This window comes from Balaenoptera borealis (genome assembly GCF_965194805.1).
Source record: "Balaenoptera borealis genome assembly, chromosome: 13".
In the NCBI taxonomy this organism is placed as follows: domain Eukaryota; kingdom Metazoa; phylum Chordata; class Mammalia; order Artiodactyla; family Balaenopteridae; genus Balaenoptera; species Balaenoptera borealis.
In genome coordinates this window covers 28,829,705-28,848,095 of record NC_138870.1, presented here as the reverse complement: position 1 = coordinate 28,848,095, position 18,391 = coordinate 28,829,705, and the positions used below count along the sequence as shown (strand labels likewise).

Here is an 18,391-nt window from a genome sequence, read left to right as displayed (position 1 = left end):
ACGTATAAGCGATATCATGTGATATTTCTCTTTCTCTGTCTGATTTACTTCACTTCTTAGTATGATAATCTCTAGGTCAATCTATGTTGCTGCAAATTACATTATTTCATTCTTTTTTGAGTAATATTCCACTGTATATATATACCACATCTTCTTTATCCATTCCTCTGTCAATGGGCATTTAGGTTGCTTCCATGTCTTGGCTATTGTAAATAGTGCTGCAATGAACACTGGGGTGCATGTATACTTTTGGGCCATGTTTTTCTTTGGATATATGCCCAGGAGTGGGATGGAAGGATCATGTGATAGCTCTATTTTTAGTTTTTAAAGGAACCTCCACACTGTTCTCCATAGTGGCTGCACCAATTTACATTCCCACCAACAGTGTAGGAGGGTTCCCTTCTCTCCACACCCTCTCCAGCATTTATTCTTTGTGGATTTTTTGATGATAGCCATTCTGACTGGTGTGAGGTGATATCTCATTGTAGTTTTGATTTGCATTTCTCTAATAATTAGTGATGTTGAACATCTTTTCTTGTGTCTTTTGGCCATCTGTATGTCTTCTTTGGAGAAATGTCTATTTAGCTCTTCTGCCCATTTTTTGATCAGGCAGTTTGTTTTTGGTGATATTAAGCTTCATGAGCTGTTTGTAAATTTTGGAGACTAATCCCTTGTCGGTCACATCATTTGCATATATTTTCTTTCATTCTGCGGGTTGTATTTTCATTTTCATTTTACTTATCATTTCCTTTGCTATGCAAAAGCTTTTGAGTTTAATTAGGTCCCATTTGTTTATTTTTGTTTTTATTTCCATTACTCTGGGAGATGGATCAAAAATGATATTGCTGTGATATGTCAGAGAGTGTTCTGCCTATGTTTTCCTCTAAGAGTTTTATAGTTTCCAGTCTCACATTTAGGTCTTTAATCCATTTTGAATTTATTTCTGTATATGGTGCTAAAGAATGTTCTAATTTCATTTTTTTACATGTAGCTATCCAATTTTCCCATCACATTTATTGAAGAGACTGTCTTTCCTCCATTGTATAGTCTTACCTCTTTTGTCATAGATTAATTGCCCATAGGTGCATGGGTTTATATATGGGCTTTCTATCCTGTTCCATTGATCTATATTTCTATTAAAACAGACTCACTAACTTAGAGAATGAACTTATGGTTACCAGAGGGGAAGGGTGGGGGGGGGGCAGATAGGGATTCGGGGATTGACATGTACACACTGCTATATTTAAAATGGATAACCAACAAGGACCTACTCTATAGCACAGAGAACTCTGCTCAATATTATGGGAAACCTAAATGGGAAAAGAATTTGAAAAAGAGTAGATACAGGTATATGTATAACTGAATCACTTTGCTGTACACCTGAAACTAACACAACATTGTTAATTAACTGTACTCCAATATAAAATAAAAAGTTAAAATAAATAAATAAATAGGAAACAGCCATTGAACATTTCCCTTTTACCTTGTTTTCCTCTATATACCCTATTTCCAGCCATAAAATGTGTTTTTGCCCCTTGATAGAAATGCTTATGAAATATGCAGACATTTTTCTAGAGCCTAAAAATCATCCATTTCATTCATTTGCTCAAATAAATTAATGTTGCCATGTTTTTGGCTTATTCTAAGGAAATAAGTTTTGTTACTTTGTTACATTGATGGAAAGAGAAAAAATGGTTGTGGTGCTACAGTTGGAGGGTAACTATAATGAAAAAAAAATGAAGGTAGAGCAGACACTGATTGTTTTGACCGCCTAGCATACTCACTCCAATGTCAATACCCCCTCCCAAAACCATGCCTCCTTTTTATAAAAAGATACAAAAAGTAAGGCTTTTTAAAGAAACTTTTGATAAATATTGTACAATTTTCTATAATATTGTAACAGTTTTTCTACTTAAGGTGGCAGGGTTAAGAGAATAGAGATCAGTCAGCTAGAGCAGAACTTGTTAACAATTATTTGACCTCTTTGGCCCATAAAAATATAGCCCGACTAAAATTTTCTCTTTCCAGTTGGCATTATACAGACAATTCACATGAGGAAACTTCCTTGAGAACATCTGTAAACCAAATATCACCTTTTCACTGTATACTGTTGAGCATTTAATAAATGATTTGTAGTGATCATTTCTTCAATCCAAACTTTTTATCAAGCACTATGACTAAAATGGAACCTCTAAGTTTAATACCTTTTCCAACAATTCAAGACAATTCCCACATAGTTTTTGCTAATTTCAATTCATTGTGATTATATATACTTATCTAGATACAATGTTGCTCTTTCATAAATTTTAGTCTTCTTTTTTTTTAATTTTTTTTAAAATTTATTTATTTATTTATTTTTGGCTGTGTTGGGTCTTCGTTTCTGTACAAGGGCTTTCTCTAGTTGTGACAAGCGGGGGCCACTCTTCATCGCCGTGCGCGGGCCTCTCACTATCGCGGCCTCTCTTGTTGCGGAGCACAGGCTCCAGACGCGCAGGCTCAGTAGTTGTGGCTCACAGAGCCAGTTGCTCCACGGCATGTGGGATCTTCCCAGACCAGGGCTCGAACCTGTGCCCCCTGCATTGGCAGGCAGACTCTCAACCACTGCGCCACCAGGGAAGCCCAATTTTAGTCTTCTTATTCTAAATCATTTTGAAGGAAATTAATTTTAATACAATTATTTTTACCTGTTAGGATTACATTCCCTAGAAATCACTTGGGACAAAACATGTCCTCAAATAGCTGTGACTAAAAGACACATTATAGTTTAAACTGGCTCTTGATAAACTAGTGCATTTTCTCTGTTGTATTAAACACAGTGATCAAGTTAATTATTTTCTAGTTCATTCAGTAAGAAGTTCTAGAGAGTCTATTACCCCCAATTATGTCATTTGAATTTAAAACCAGTAATACTAAAGGGCTTAATACATCACTTTTCTTATTTAGTAGCAATTAACCACAGTTTTATTTATGCTTTGTACTATTACTTTCATTTTAATAAAATTGCCTTCCCATGATAGATCCTTATGTCAAAGTGTCTCTGATGTGTGAGGGTCGAAGATTAAAAAAGAGGAAAACGACTACAAAGAAAAACACTCTAAACCCTGTGTACAATGAGGCCATTATTTTTGATATCCCTCCGGAGAATGTGGACCAGGTCAGCCTCTCCATTGCAGTCATGGATTATGACAGGTACGTTCATCCCTCTACTCACTGAATAACAGCTACATTTAGTCATATGCAGACCAAATTCAACTTCTCAGGTTATTTACTGCTACAAGAGTTTTAATTTAAACTGGAATGAATACAAATTATTCATTCAAAATTAATTTTATTCTATGTTATTACTTATCCTTTTTCTTTTCCAAAAGACATCATTCTTAAGTTGAAGGACAGGATACCTGTGGATGGTGAAAGAATGGGATACATTATAGGAAGCACTTTTGTGAAGTCTTTTTACAGTAACAACATAAATTACAATCAACGTATTTTGCTTTCCCAGCTGGGCTGGAATATGAATATCATGATACTGAGCTCTATTATTAACTAGCAGTGTGAAAGAGCAAGTTACCTCTTAGAGATTCACTTTTCCATTTGTAAAACATCAGTGTAACGTGCAGCTGTGAGCAGTGAGTATTAACAGTGGAAGGTGAATAGTGTCCATAGCGTTATGCCATGAGGCTTTCACACCAGTCTTAAATCATTGCTTTGTGGATAGTTCTTCCAGTTCACACACTTTGATTACTTCTCCTTTCACAAAATAAATGGCAAACTCCCGAGTGAAACTCTGAAGCTTCTTCCTGCTGCAGCACCCACTCCTTCCTTTTCCGAAATATTGCCTTGCTCGTGTATCTCATTTCACCCATGCTTTACAGCCCTGCTCAAGGCACCACTTCTGTGTCTTTCTTGGCTAACCAATCTCTTCTCCCTCTGAACTTTTGTCCCACTAAAGGTGTATATGTATTATTTGGTCCTTGCTATATACTTCTTTTTATTTTTTTGCTTTTTATACTTATAAGACTTTCAGAAAGGAATCCTGTATGTTTAACCTACAAAATTATCAGCACATAGACAATGTCTTATTTTGTTCTAATGATAACACAAGTGGGACAGAATACACATACACAAATATTCAAAGAGTGTCTATATTATATCATTATGCAAATGGCAGTAACCAAGACCCTATAACATAGAGACATTAAAAATGGTATCCTCTGGATGAGAGCTAGAAAAATGAAGCACTGAAAACTACAATGATTTATACCATCTATTTGAAATTAGTTTACATCAGAGTTTACAAAACAAGTTGACACAATTTAAAGAGAGAGAGAGAGAGAAAAATCTTGAATTAGTTGAAATAGAAAACTCTAAAAATCTTGTAATGTTTTCATCAGAAGCCCTTATTCTGCTTTACCAAAAAATTACTCCTATTGATTTCTCACAGCATAGATTGCAGGTAGATACAATTGAGCATTCGTCACCCAAATAATTTTAGGGAAATGGACCCTGACAATATATAAAACAGAAAGATTAAAAGTTATTTCTAAAATATGCTTTTTTGGGAAACTTCATATTAAAAGAAAAGATACTAAGCCTACATATCTATTAATGCATCAGTGACAGGAAGAAAGTAATGAAATGTCCTAAAATCATCTCAAAATTTTCCTTATAGATAGATGTATGTCAAAATAATCCTCAAGAAAATGCCTTTAAATTCCATTCCATTCTTGAAAAGCAGCTTACTATATGCATGCATGAGTCAACTGTCTTGATTCAAGTCCTGTCTCTGTCTCTTACTAAGTGTACAAAGGCAGGCAAGTCCCTTAACTTCTGGGTGTTTAATTTCTTTGTCTGTAAAATGAGATGATGATAATGATATTCATGGTCATGGTGTGAGGATTAAGTGAGTCAGTACATTTAAATTACTTAGAACAGTGTCTGGCACATAACAGCTCTTAAAAATATTAACTATCATTATTATTTTGATTTGTTGCTATGAAAACAAGGCATGAATAGAAAATAATAATGTTGTTCAGTATGCTCTGGTACTATGCAATAATAAGTCAAATGCCATGGCTCAAAATGTAGCCCTGCCCTGTTTAATTGTAATACAAGCAGTAATGTTCACTGACATATCATTTAGAATCAATTAATTATGGTCATTTATACAAGAAAGCGGGTATTGAGCTTTTGGTAAGAAATGTAGGCATCATTATAAAACATTAAACCTTTTGGAAAGAAGGAGATTAGAGTTACATCAATTAATAGGTCTGCTACCAATAAAGAAACTCATCATGTAGGTAAGGACCAGCTGGCATTTCTCATTCACACTATTCTTATTATTGTGAAATGTTCTCAATTTACAGAGCACTAAAATGGTTTGTGTGTGATCCTTTTACAAATTCATTTTTGAATGTTGATCCTGTTTAGTAAATTTTAGCCTACTTAAGACTTTTCATTTGATCTGAAGTAGTTTAATATGTAAAATTATCTAGAACCTACCACAAAATCTACTCTTTTAACCATAAGTTTAAAATTCTGTTTAAGATGTGTGAAACTTATCTTTGAATGTTGGAATGAAAGTAAAATATTCTCCAAATCATAGGGTAGGACACAATGAAGTCATAGGAGTGTGTAGAACAGGACTGGACGCTGAGGGTCTTGGGCGAGACCACTGGAATGAAATGCTGGCCTATCACCGAAAACCAATAACACATTGGCACCCCTTGCTGGAGGTAAGCTCTGGGACTCTCTCACATCTACTCTCTTCTTTATTTCTTGCTTAAATATTATTTATCTACTAACACTTCACTAATGTTTTATATATTCACCTATTTTTTTAAACAGATATTGTTCTTGCTTTTGTCCCAGACTCTATCATCCAGTATGAAAAGTTCTGTGTGCCTTGTTGGTTTTTAAAAACCACTAAACTTTCTGAGTTTGATATTCCTTTACAGTAAGCCCATAAAAACTGCAAGCCTATTATTTTCTTTGCATTGTCTGAAAACATATCAGTGAGTGGTGGAGCAATCAAGTAAATTCATTACTAACTGGAAACTGAATTTTCCTGATTCTCTTTTGTGAAAACAGCTACCTCACCTAAACTTCTCCAGAATCCCTAAATAGGGGTACTATCACCTAATACAGCTCATCTATGTAAGGGGACAGATATACATCCACTGACTCTGGTCAGGAAGTAAAAGGGCTCACAGATTTTTAAAAATATTTTTTGCCTGAGTTGAAAACCTGGCTCTGCTGTGTGACTACATATTACACTCTGTAATAGCAGTAAACTCATAGAGTAAAACTAAATAAAATGCTGAATGTTAAGTGCTTAGTACAGAGTATGGCACAGTGTTTGCTCTAATTATAACTAATATTAATAGTTATATTAACCAGAAGAAGTATCAATACCAGTTTCTATCAGGATTTTTATCCATGAAGGCAGTTGTCAGAGACTGCGGGAGTCTCTTGAAGAGTCTCAAAATAAATAAATAGAGAAGAGTCTCAAAATAAATCATTTATATGACCTGATTAACTGAGAGGTAATGCAGGTTGATAAAAGGATGTATGGCAGAGGGTGGAATTTATGCAATTTAATAAAAAGTTATGATAGCCACATAGTAAGTGAAGGATACATTGCCATCTCTCCCATCGATAAGATTCTGCTTCTTGTTCTGTCACTAAGCACAGGGTTGAATAGGAGAGACAGAGCAGTGTAATTAAATGTCAATGAGCCCTGGTTCTAAGCTCAGCTTAGTCACAAAAATGTGACTTTGGCTGTGTTACTCAAGACAGTATAAGGAAAATTCGATGAACACTGTATAAACAGCACATGCTCAGAAAACAGAGGTGAACTGTCATCATAGATAAGATATCTGCTTTATTATATTAATGTTCCAAATCTTTACCTCACTTCATCATTTAATATAAATCATAAAAGACAGACAGACATGCAAATGCACATTCACACAACATTTTCCCCTAAGTAATAGCTCAACGAGTCCTGAGAAGGTTGTTTCATTTCAACAATGTGTATTGTCTAAAGTATACTCTACTGCTTTACTATCCTTTTCCTGATTCTCATCTTTGTTTTCATGTAAAGTTTGAAAAATGAATATTAAATCTAAGAATCCAGACATGAGAGTAAATTTTTCTGGGCAGAGAACCACACTAAAGGGAGACATGGAGTCTAACCCTTGCTCCTCTGTCTGTCTAATCCTAGGCAGACCACATACTCTGTCTGCAGCTACATTCTCCCATATTTAATGAAAATAGAAATGCCCACCCCTACAGAGTTCACAGGAATGATGTAGGGAGAAGTGAGATAATGTGACCAACAACTTTTAACTAATGAAAGGACAGATGTTGTATGACCCAAGGCATATTATACTTATGACTGTTTAATTAGAAGTTATACATTATATGATGAAGAGGAGCTATGAAATAGGCATGTGTTTGTGTCTGAGAACATGTGAATACTTTTCAGTCATTGTAGAATATATAGGAAGAATTAGCTACAATATGGGCCTCAGAAGAATATCTCGGATATATTTTTCTAGCAGCTGACTATCAGAGGACAAGTGGGCCAAAAAGATTATGTAAATATACTTTCTCTAGCAAATAGCTCCTTTTCTCCAACTCCTGTATCTACATTCACTGATCAAACAGAACATAGGGACTGGAGACCTAACAACTAGCTGGATTTTGAATTGTGGGAAAGTGGTACATGTGTAATTATGTTTCGTTGCCACAGCAGGGATTAAAATGAGAAGGGAACAATTATTCAAGAGCTGAGTAAGTTGGTAAGAGGAGACTAAAGCATCACTTGGAAAATCTGGCTACTTCTACCTAGATACAAAAGTTTATTCTGTTGTAATTAAACTTTTAAAATACACATAATATTTAAAGACCATGAGAAATTATTCTTTATCACTCGTGGCTCCCATTTTCCCAGTCCCTCTCATCTCATTAATTGCTCCTATAAAAATCACCTCCTGCCTTAGAGCAAGTGGAATGCAGTCTCTTGTGTCTTGAACCTTGTTCTTACCCAGCAATTGCCCCCGACTGTAGTAAACCATTAGTTATTTTACAATAAGAACTAAAAGCCTGTGATAGAATGTGAAATGAATCTGCAGTTGCTCTGCATGCCATCTATGTACATCTTTGTTAGATGTTTGTGCCCCCTCATGATACCTGAGAAGGTGAGTTCTGAAAGGCATGGGGAGTTATGTATATCTTCTTTTCAGAGGCTTGCATATCAGGGGTGAATATTCACTATTAAAAGGTAACAACAATTACCCACTTTATTATTTTTTACACTAGATCATATATTATGAAATTATTATCTTTCAGTTACCTGGCCGGGCAACCAGTTTTGACAGTCAAGGATCCTGTCCATCTCCCAAACCACCTTCCACACCATAATGCTTTCAAAATAAGACGATTATAATAAGGACCCAGGACCGTGTACTCATCAGATCAAAAAAAAAAAAAAAAAAAGTGAAAGATTTGATCTCCTCATTTAAAATATATCCTGATAATGAAACAAACGATGTGCAATTTTTATTTACATTTTTTGTCTGTTTATTAACTTTGGACATCTTGATGTATTTTACTTGAATACAAATGGTCCTTACATAAGGCTTTTTATTCTTTGTGTCATATGCCAATTAGCACAAAGAATGTTTTCATTAAGTTGTAAATTCTCTGCATAAGCAAAGAATACATTTTTTGAAAATAATCCATACTTATCTAAAATTAAATACAGTTAATGCTGCTATTGTATAAAGAAGCACATGTCACATATGTATGCTTTTGACTTTATTAAAACTATGTTCATTTCTAGTTGTGCACATGGTTCTATATACACTTTAAGGGAAATTCTGAACTTTACTCACAGCATTAAATCCTTGAATAATCAAATTAATATTACTTATCTGATAATATATTCTTTCATTCTCAACAAAATCTTTTTTGGTGAAGTTTGGCTCTGTTCAACTCAAAACTTTTTCTTTCAAGTTTGTTCTTTAATATATAGAGAAAAACTCTATAATTTGAAGAACCTCTTTGAGTATAAACTTAAGTAATATTTAGTAGCTGGAAAATGGAGATTGAGCTACTTGGGCTACTATTTTATATTGTCTTAAAGTTACATTAGTTCAAACATCTGTAGCACTATTTAACTGACATTTAAAAAATTCTATTACTCTTAATCTCAAATGTAGCATTAGTATTCCTAAGTGAATAGAATCAGAACTCATAAGTCTTCATAAAGTTCTCAAGTACTGTGACATGTTTATTTTGTGACATAAAGCTATCACATAGATCCTGTATTTCTGATAGGCATACTGACACCAAAGGTACAATAAATGTCTGTGCTCATTGTCGTTTGGATTGTACACAGTAATGGCGACTTTTAAACTCAAACAGAAGTAATCTTTAGAAGTGGGTATTTTCTTAAAGAAAAAAATGACATTTTCCAGCAAATTATAAAACTATACCCTAAATAATACAACTTGAACATTTAATATAAATAAATAATTCTTAAGGCCCAGACCCACAGTCTTTTGTGAAAGGCATTTGCCTTCATAAAGATCAAGGATCAGGTCACTAGTCGTAAAAACTATGCAAATGTTTTTTGAACATTTAAACAACTTTCCTTTAAATCATGTCAACTTTTTATTGTCTTGTTTCTGGACCCTATTGGAATGTATCTATATTGAATAACCCCAACCTTACTTTTAAGATGTGTACCATGGATAGTGCATACTTCAAGCTTATCCCAAGACAGAAGGTTAAACCCCACCCCCCCAAAAAACACTGAAAAGCAAGAAAATCTGCAGGTAGGCTATAAAAACATATTCATCAGAATGAGAAAATTTTATCAGCAATTACAAAGTTTTGATTTTAGTAAAATCCTTTATTTTTAAATATTAAAAAATACAAAGTTTCAAAAATCTTGAAATTTTGTATGTTGGCATCTCTCATATGATGGTATTACTATTAAGATGTAACTATTTTACACATTAACATTTTAAAGTCAAACCCAGTTCCCTAAAATTTTTCAAAAATGCTTGTGCCACCTTAATGAAAACAAGTATTCCTGGTTAACATCTTCTAATTTAAAATAACTAAAGAAACCTGTTGGACATACCTGGTTACCTTATCAAGCCTAAAAGAACCACTTGCTACAGACAGAATGAGGATGACACTTCCATTTTGTAAGTCTTTGTTTTACTGGAAAATAAAATTGTCAAATGGGAAGACTCTTAATAAAATAACATATTTGGAGACAATTGTTTACAGGTATTGCTGCAACTTACAATTAATTAGCAACTCTATTTCCTTAGTATAATAATTATTTTCACCTGAAAATATATTTTAAGGGCTTTTTATTCATGCTTTTCTTTGCCTCCTATGGAGAAAAAGTCAATGTTTATGATAAAAAATGCAAACAATCAGCCAAACAGGAGACGTTAATATGGCTATTGTAGATTAAGTGTTGAAGGTAATTTTTTTTTTTAATGTTTCCTAGGGATTAGAATAAACTCACCATGACTGAGCATTTGTTAATCTTTGAGAGATTAAGGAGGGAAAATTAGTAACTCAGATTTCATACATCATTTAAAATGGTAGTTCATATTATAAAAATGTAATTCTACCATTTTCAATACAATACACCGTCACTCTGCACAGTCGTGCATCCATACAAACATAACTTATCCTCTTTCTACCTGTGGTTGAAGATGGAATGTTTTTCATTTCAGTATTTAAAATAAGGTTTGATGTTACAGATATTCTCCACTAATTTGTGTGGAACACCACATTTTAATGACAGCACTGACACATTATGAAGTTACAATTCAGGTATATAATGAATACCTAATTCCAGGGACTTATTCAGGGACTTGCCAAACATAAATCTAAGAAAAAGGAACAAGTGTTGATTAATTAGCTTAACAACACTGATGTTCTTTTTGGTTTTGTTTCTTGTTTTGTTTATTTACTTATTTATTTTACCTGATTCACTAAGTAATCAGGTGAATGAGGAAACTGAGTATGAAAAATTATTAATGTTTGTGGAGTATATAATCTTCTCACAAAAATCTGAACAGCTGATGCTTTTTTTACCCTAGTTTCTTAATATTTTTATGGACAATTTTAATTTTTTGTCAGGCCAGCCCTGTTTCTGGTACTTTATTTTACATATAAAACTTATGATGTTAATACATTCATAGTTCAGTAAAAAATATCATCAGGACTAGTGCCAGGGAACTAGAGATGGGAACACAGAACCAAGCACCTACTTTCTTATGCAGTTTTTGGGAGTGTTCTAGTTACTGGAGGGAGCTCACAACTGATTGCTACTGACTCAGGTTTTAGATAAATGCAAAATATATTTGAACCTATTTGGTTGTGATATTTAATTGACACCTGTGTTTATTCTTCTGTAATGTCTATTATTTTAAAATTGCAAATGCAATAAAAACTATCAGTCTCTTAAGGCTTTAATTTAATGATTAATTGCTTCAAAAATGAAAACTCCAAACTTTCACTTCTTTCTCAACTTTTATTATCCATGAAACAAAATATAACTCATTTCAGAATGAGTTATCAAAAGAGTCAGAGACTATTGCAAATAAAGGGACACAAAATCTTAACACTGAAAACATTGTTATTTCTTTACCTCTTTAAAAACAATATTTGATATCATCTCAGATATATTTTCATGGAATGGATTTCCATATGATATTTTTGCCACTTTAGTTGCAATTATGACCAAGTAATTTAATTACCTGATAATTAAAAAAAAAGAACGAGAGAAAACTAGAGGTGATGAGGATTTAAGAAAATCATTCTTCTTCCAACTAAATCTGTTCTTGAAGCAGCTCTGGTTGTTCTGATGTACTTTAATTGATTTAAACTTTTGTAGTTTGTACGCTGCCAAAAAGAAATGATACAAAAGCATGGAAAGTAAAATAATTTAAATTAAGAATCTATATAACTAAATGGCAGTTAAATGCAGATGTTAAAGTATATGGAAATAAAGATATTGAATGCAAAATCAAAAACCACCTTTGTATTTTAACTTTTAGGAGAAAGTAAATTCTCTAACACTGTTCAAAAAACCCACGACATAGCATTTTAATAGTTACCCAATGATATGGCTCAGGATATGATTTATCTGAACCTACTAAACCCATTATTTAAAAGAAACTAGTAAGTTTTTATTTTATATGGGAAAGAGAGCTAATTAAACTAAATGTTTCCAATATGTTATTCAGTGGTACTCTTTAAGGTAAGAATTTTCTATTTCATTAAAAGACTTTTCCTATATTTGTTCAATCTTATATTAAAGTGAATAGAAATTTAGTTAAAGATGCATTGGTAATACCTGTAATCTGGCAATTACAGTTAACCAAAAGGATGTGCATTTGAACAGTGGCAATTAATTAGTATTCAGTTCAAGGGTTTTCTCATCAAAGCAAGAAATTGTTTTTATTTCCACCCTGTTCATTATGAAGATTGGTAACCAGGGTTTGACTTAATAGCATGATAATATCATGCTGTAGAGACCTTAAAAAGAAAGCACTAAATTAAGGGCTGAGGTGGGACTTAAAGATTTATTGAATGCAAACATTTTGGATATTAGAAATGGTGATTGAAAAAATAAGTAGAAGATATATAAGAGAAAAGATAGGTTTCTTCATGCTTGAAATGATTTAAATACACTTCTATAAGGAGAATTGATTACAATAGTCCTACTTTTATCTATTCTGAAACACTGGAAATGACTTGCCTTTAATGGATCTAAAGCTGCAGGTAGTATTTATGTGGAAATGTTTTTATCTCAAACTGACGATGATTTCTTCGAAGTTCAACTGGGTCATGAATACCCTCTCCAAAGAACAAACTATGCCTGATTTTGTCATAAAAGGGTAAAAATAGACCATTTTCTTCAGAAATTTTGTTGCGATTTGCATCTGCTATGCACAGGATCCCTATTTACTGTACAGGATGGTGGATTTCAATTATATATACAAAATATTTGCATTTATAGTTTTTTATAAACAAAAAGTCCAACTCAAGTTTATGTCATTAACTTTTTATTGACCCTTCCAATTGAGATAAATGATTGGGTTCATCTGCAAAATATAGATAAATTATGGAACACATGAAGTGAGATCCTCACTGAAGAATGAAGAAGTCAAATAGAAATATCTCACATTGTAAATATGATGATTCCACGAATGAATATTCCAAGATATTTGCCAGTTATTCTAAACTGGCAGAATCCATGAAAATTCTTCATTTCATACATGACATTGAATAATTTGGATCCATCATATTTGATTTTTTTTGTATCCTTCAGTCATTGTTCATAAGGTGGCTTTTTAACTGAAGTTTGTGATATAATATGTAGCCTTTGTTCAAATCAAAATCTTTGACTTCCGTATTATAGAACAAAACTTTTTAAATCTTTTGAAATTCATGTTTCTGGCTTTTGTACATGGTAACCAGCCATTTGTGAAATTTGACAGCATATAATTGTATTACTTAGAACAAATGTTTTGCAACCACCTTTAAAAGATGTTACACATTTCAGTATTTTTACTATGTCTTCTTTAAAATGTGTGAACATATTTGTTAGGTTCAGATGAATTATGAAACAATGAAACCTCAATGCCATTGTGAAGTGTACAGTTTATGAGATTAGTTTTGTAAAAGAAAAAGGAAAAGCACTTGAAATATAATTTTACTGTTTCATATGTATTTTGAAAAATAAAGTGATTATAAATTATTTTTTCTTGCCTTTGAAGAAAACATCTTTTTCAGATTTAATTTTGAGACCTTTATGTTGCTAAGTCTTTCTTTAATAGTCATTATTTTTGGCACTCATTAGAGAGAAGAGGAATTCATTTATCAATAATTCAGTAACTGGAGCAACTGAATAAACCTTAAAAACCTCACTTAATACATACCATTATTTTAACAAAATTATAAACTTAAGGTCCTGGATTATTTCCATTAAGGTATAATGAAACAATCATTACTCAAGTGTTAAGAGAGGTAAATGCCATTTACACATATTAGCTACATTTTTTTCATCTGCAAAAACTCCGTATAAATAACTTAGCAGGTGATTCAGTAGTTGGGAATACCCGTTATTTTGTTTGGTTCTGTTTTACCTCAGATTTTCAAAAATATTTTCATAAGGATTATACATACAGCAACTAGTTTTAGGCAATCAACACAGCAGTGAATCAAAGGAAATCATAATCATTGATAAAATAGATGCTCTGTACCTAGAGTCAGTGTTTAAAAAAAATACAACTCCTAAGAAGAAGCAAATAAATAAGTTTATGCCTCTGTTTAGAATGCAGGATAATGAAAAGTCAATGATCTGACTTGTCTGGCCTTGCTTAAGTTCCTACATCCAAAAAGTTTGAAGAGCCAGCATGAAATCTAAGTTGTTTAGATTTGTTTTTTAAGTTGCTTCTTAAAAAAATTAGTCAAATGGAAACTCTTAAAGATTTTTTGTTAGTATTTCTAAATGTCTCCCCAGGAAGTGTTTATATTTATATTTCCACTAACAATATATGAGAGTTTCCAGTTACCCTAGTCAATACTTGCCATTATTATTATTTGAATCTTTGCCAATTTAAACACAACAAAAATGATATTTCATCAGTGTTTTAATTTTATATCTTTTTTATCCAGTGGTAATAAACATTTTTCATATATTTTGATTGGAAATTTGAATTTTATTGCCTAAGACTTTTCTCTTTCTCCTGTTGGAATTGTCTTCCGTATTCATTTTTTAGAGATTTTTATTCCTTTTTTAAAGTGCAAACATATTCTTCATAGGACCACCTCTCAAACTGATTTCCATTCTGCAAAGCTGAAGGCATATAATATTAGGTTATAATCTGTAAAGGCAGTTTATACAATCTATACAAATGAAAAATATATAATAAAAATATATGTGAGATACAAAGTGTAATCAAAAGCTACCATATGGCATTAATTGACAAACTCACAAAGTCTCACAATCCCAACTCTGAAGACCAATAGACCAATAGAATTTCCAATACATTTCTGATGGAGAGTAATAAAAAAAACCCAACAATTTGGAAGTATCTATTAAACACTGACATATCCAGGTTGGAGCAATTCCACCCCTGAGTATATACCCAGAAGAAACTACTTCATCCATGTATATTGTTGATAGGTACAAGAATTGACATTGAAACACTGTAAAAAATAGGGGGGGATAAAAATAAAAATGACCTGCACACCTATAGAAAGGTGATGGATTTTAAAAATATGGCATATTCAACAAAAAAATGATACATAACCATGGAATAACTGAATTATTGTTACCAATGACATGGATAAATCTTAGTAACAAAATGTTGACTGGAAACCTTAAAACTGAAGAATTTCTGTGTACACTTTTGTATAATTTTTAATCTTGAAAGGATGTTGTATCATGGCAAACAAAAATTACATACAAACTAATTTAAGAAAGCAATAAAATTAAAACTGTGATAACTGACTAAGTATATACATATAAGTCAATGGAACAGAAATTAGAGTCCAGAAATAAACACATTTATGATCAACTGATTTCTGACAAGGGTGCCAGAACAATTCAATGAGGAAACAATAGTTTTTGCAACAAATAGTGTTGGGACAAATGGATGTCCACATCCAAATAAATGAAGCTGGAGCCCCAGCTCATACAGTATACAAAAAAATAACTCAAAGTGGATCAAATACATAAATGTAAGAGCTAAAATGATAAAACTCTTAGGAGAAAACATAGGGGTAAATCTTCTTGACCTTGGATTTAACAATGGTTTCTGAGATATGAAACCAAAAGCGTTAACAATGAAGGAAATAATAAACTGAACTTCACCAAAATTAAAAATTTTTATGCTTCAAAGGATACCTTCAAGAGCTTAAAAGGACAGTCTACTTAATGTGAGAAACCATAAACCAGTTCTATATCTTATAAGGACCTTATTTATAAATATATAAAGAACTCTTATAACTCAATAATAAAAACTAAGAACACAGTTTTTTAAATGGGCAAAAAATATGAAAAGACATTTCTTCCAAATGATGTACAAATGGCCAATAAGCACTGGAAAATATGTTTAGCATCATCAGTCATCAGGGAAATAGAAATCAAAACCACAAGATACCACTTCACACTCACTAAAATGTCTATAATTTAAAAGACAGATAATGACAAGTGTTGACAAAAATGTAGAAAAATTGGAATCCTCATTGGCAGTTGGTAGGGATGTAAAATGGGCCAGACACTTTGGAAAATTTCTGGCAGTTCCTCAAAATGTTATACATAAAGTTCCACATTACCCAGCAACTCCACCCCTAAATATATATACAAGAGAAATAAAAGCATATGTCCACAAAGAAACTTGTACATGAATGTTCATAGCAGCATTATTCATAATAAGCAAAAAAGAGGAAATGATCCAAATGCCTATCAACTGATGAATAGAAAGGTAAAATGTGGTATATCCACATATGGAATTTTATTTGGCAATAAATAAAAATACAGTACTGGTGCATACTACAACATGGTGAACCTTGGAAACGTTATGCTAACTGAAAGAAGCCAATCACAAAAGATAATGTATTGTATGATTCCAATTATATGAAAGGTACATAACAGGCAAATCTATAGAGACAGAAAGTAGTTTAGTGGTTGACTGGGGCTGCCTTTGATGAGGAGACTGGGAGTGACTACAAAGGGAACAGGATTACTTTTGGAGCGGATGAAAATGCTGTAAAATTAATTGTGGGAGGAGGAGCTTCAAGATGGCAGAAGAGTAAGACATGGAGATCACCTTCCTCCCCACAAATACATCAGAAATACATCTACATGTGGAACAACTCCTACAGAACACCTACTGAACGCTGGCAGAAGACCTCAGACCTCCCAAAAGGCAAGAAACTCCCCACGTACCTGAGTAGGGCAAAAGAAAAAAGAAAAAACAGAGACAAAGAATAGGGACGGGACCTGCACCAGTGGTAGGAAGCTGTGAAGGAGGAAAGGTTTCCATACACTAGGAAGCCCCTTAGCAGGAAGAGACTGCGGATGGCTGAGGGGGGGAGCTTCGGAGCCACAGAGGAGAGCACAGCAACAGGGGTGCGGAGGCCAAAGCAGAGAGATTCCCGCACAGAGGATCGGTGCTAAGCAGCACTCATCATCCCGAGAGGCTTGTCTGCTCCCCCGCCGGGGCTGGTGGGGGCTGGGACCTGAGGCTCGGGCTTCAGTCGGATTGCAGGGAGAGAACTGGGGTTGGCTGCGTGAACACAGCCTGCAGGGGCTAGTGCCCCACAGCTAGCTGGGAGGGAGTCCAGGAAAAACTCTAGAGCTGCCGAAGAGGCAAGAGACTTTTTCTTGCCTCTTTGTTTTCTGGTGTGCGAGGAGAGGGGATTAAGAGTTCCGCTTAAAGGACCTCCAGAGACGGGCGCGAGCCGTGGCTATCAGCACGGACCCCAGAGACGGGCATGAGACGCTAAGGCTGCTGCTGCCGCCACCAGGAAGCCTGTGTGCAAGCATAGGTCACTAACCACACCGCCCCTCCTGGGAGCCTGTGCAGCCCGCCACTGCCAGGGTCTCGTGATCCAGGGACAACTTTCCCGGGAGAACGCACAGCGTGCCTCAGGCTGGTGCATCGTCACACCAGGCTCTGCCGCAGCAGGCTTGCCCCGCATCCGTACCCCTCCCTCCCCCAATCCTGAATGAGCCAGAGCCGCCGAAGCAGCTGCTTGTTTAACCCCTTCCTGTCTGAGCGAAGAACAGATGCCCTCAGGCGACCTACACGCAGAGGCGGGTCCAAATCCAAAGTTGAACCCCGGGAGATGTATGAACAAAGAAGAGAAAGAGAAATCTCTCCCAGCAGCCTCAGGATCAGTGGATTAAACCTCCACAATCAACTTGATGTACCCTGCATCTGTGGAATACCTGAATAGACAACGAATCATCCCAAATTGAGGAGGTGAACTTTGGGAGCAACGATATAAATATATTTTTGCCATTTTTCTCTTTTTGTGAGTGTGTATTTGTATGTTTCTCTGTGTGATTTTTGTCTGTATAGCTTTGCTTTTACCATTTGTCCTAAGGTTCTGTCTGTCCGGGATTTTTTTTTTTTTTTGGTTTGGTTTTATTATTTAAAAAATTATTTTTTCTTATTAATATTTTATTTTTCATTTTAATAACTTTATTTTATTTTACTTCATTTTATTTTCTCTTCTTCTTTTTTTCTTTCTTTTTTTTCTCCCTTTTATTCTGAGCCATGTGGTGGACAGGCTCTCGGTGCTCCAGCCAGGTGTCAGGGCTGTGCCTCTGAGG

General features: G+C 34.1%; 1 protein-coding gene and 1 long non-coding RNA gene across 2 annotated transcripts in view; one reads left to right on the top strand and one right to left on the bottom strand.

Annotated features, from left to right (window-relative positions):
- Positions 1-15,804, top strand: part of SYT10 (synaptotagmin 10) — an 88,119-nt gene extending 72,315 nt beyond the window's left edge. Inside the window, exons 5-7 of the mRNA XM_082352213.1 lie at positions 3,018-3,189; positions 5,603-5,732; positions 8,353-15,804. Coding sequence (XP_082208339.1) covers positions 3,018-3,189; positions 5,603-5,732; positions 8,353-8,424 — 374 coding nt within the window. The 3' untranslated portion in view covers positions 8,425-15,804. The remainder of the gene's footprint in view (positions 1-3,017; positions 3,190-5,602; positions 5,733-8,352) is intronic.
- Positions 1-18,391, bottom strand: part of LOC309610004 — a 263,329-nt gene that overhangs the window by 211,169 nt on the left and 33,769 nt on the right. The gene's annotated exons all lie outside the window — the stretch shown is intronic.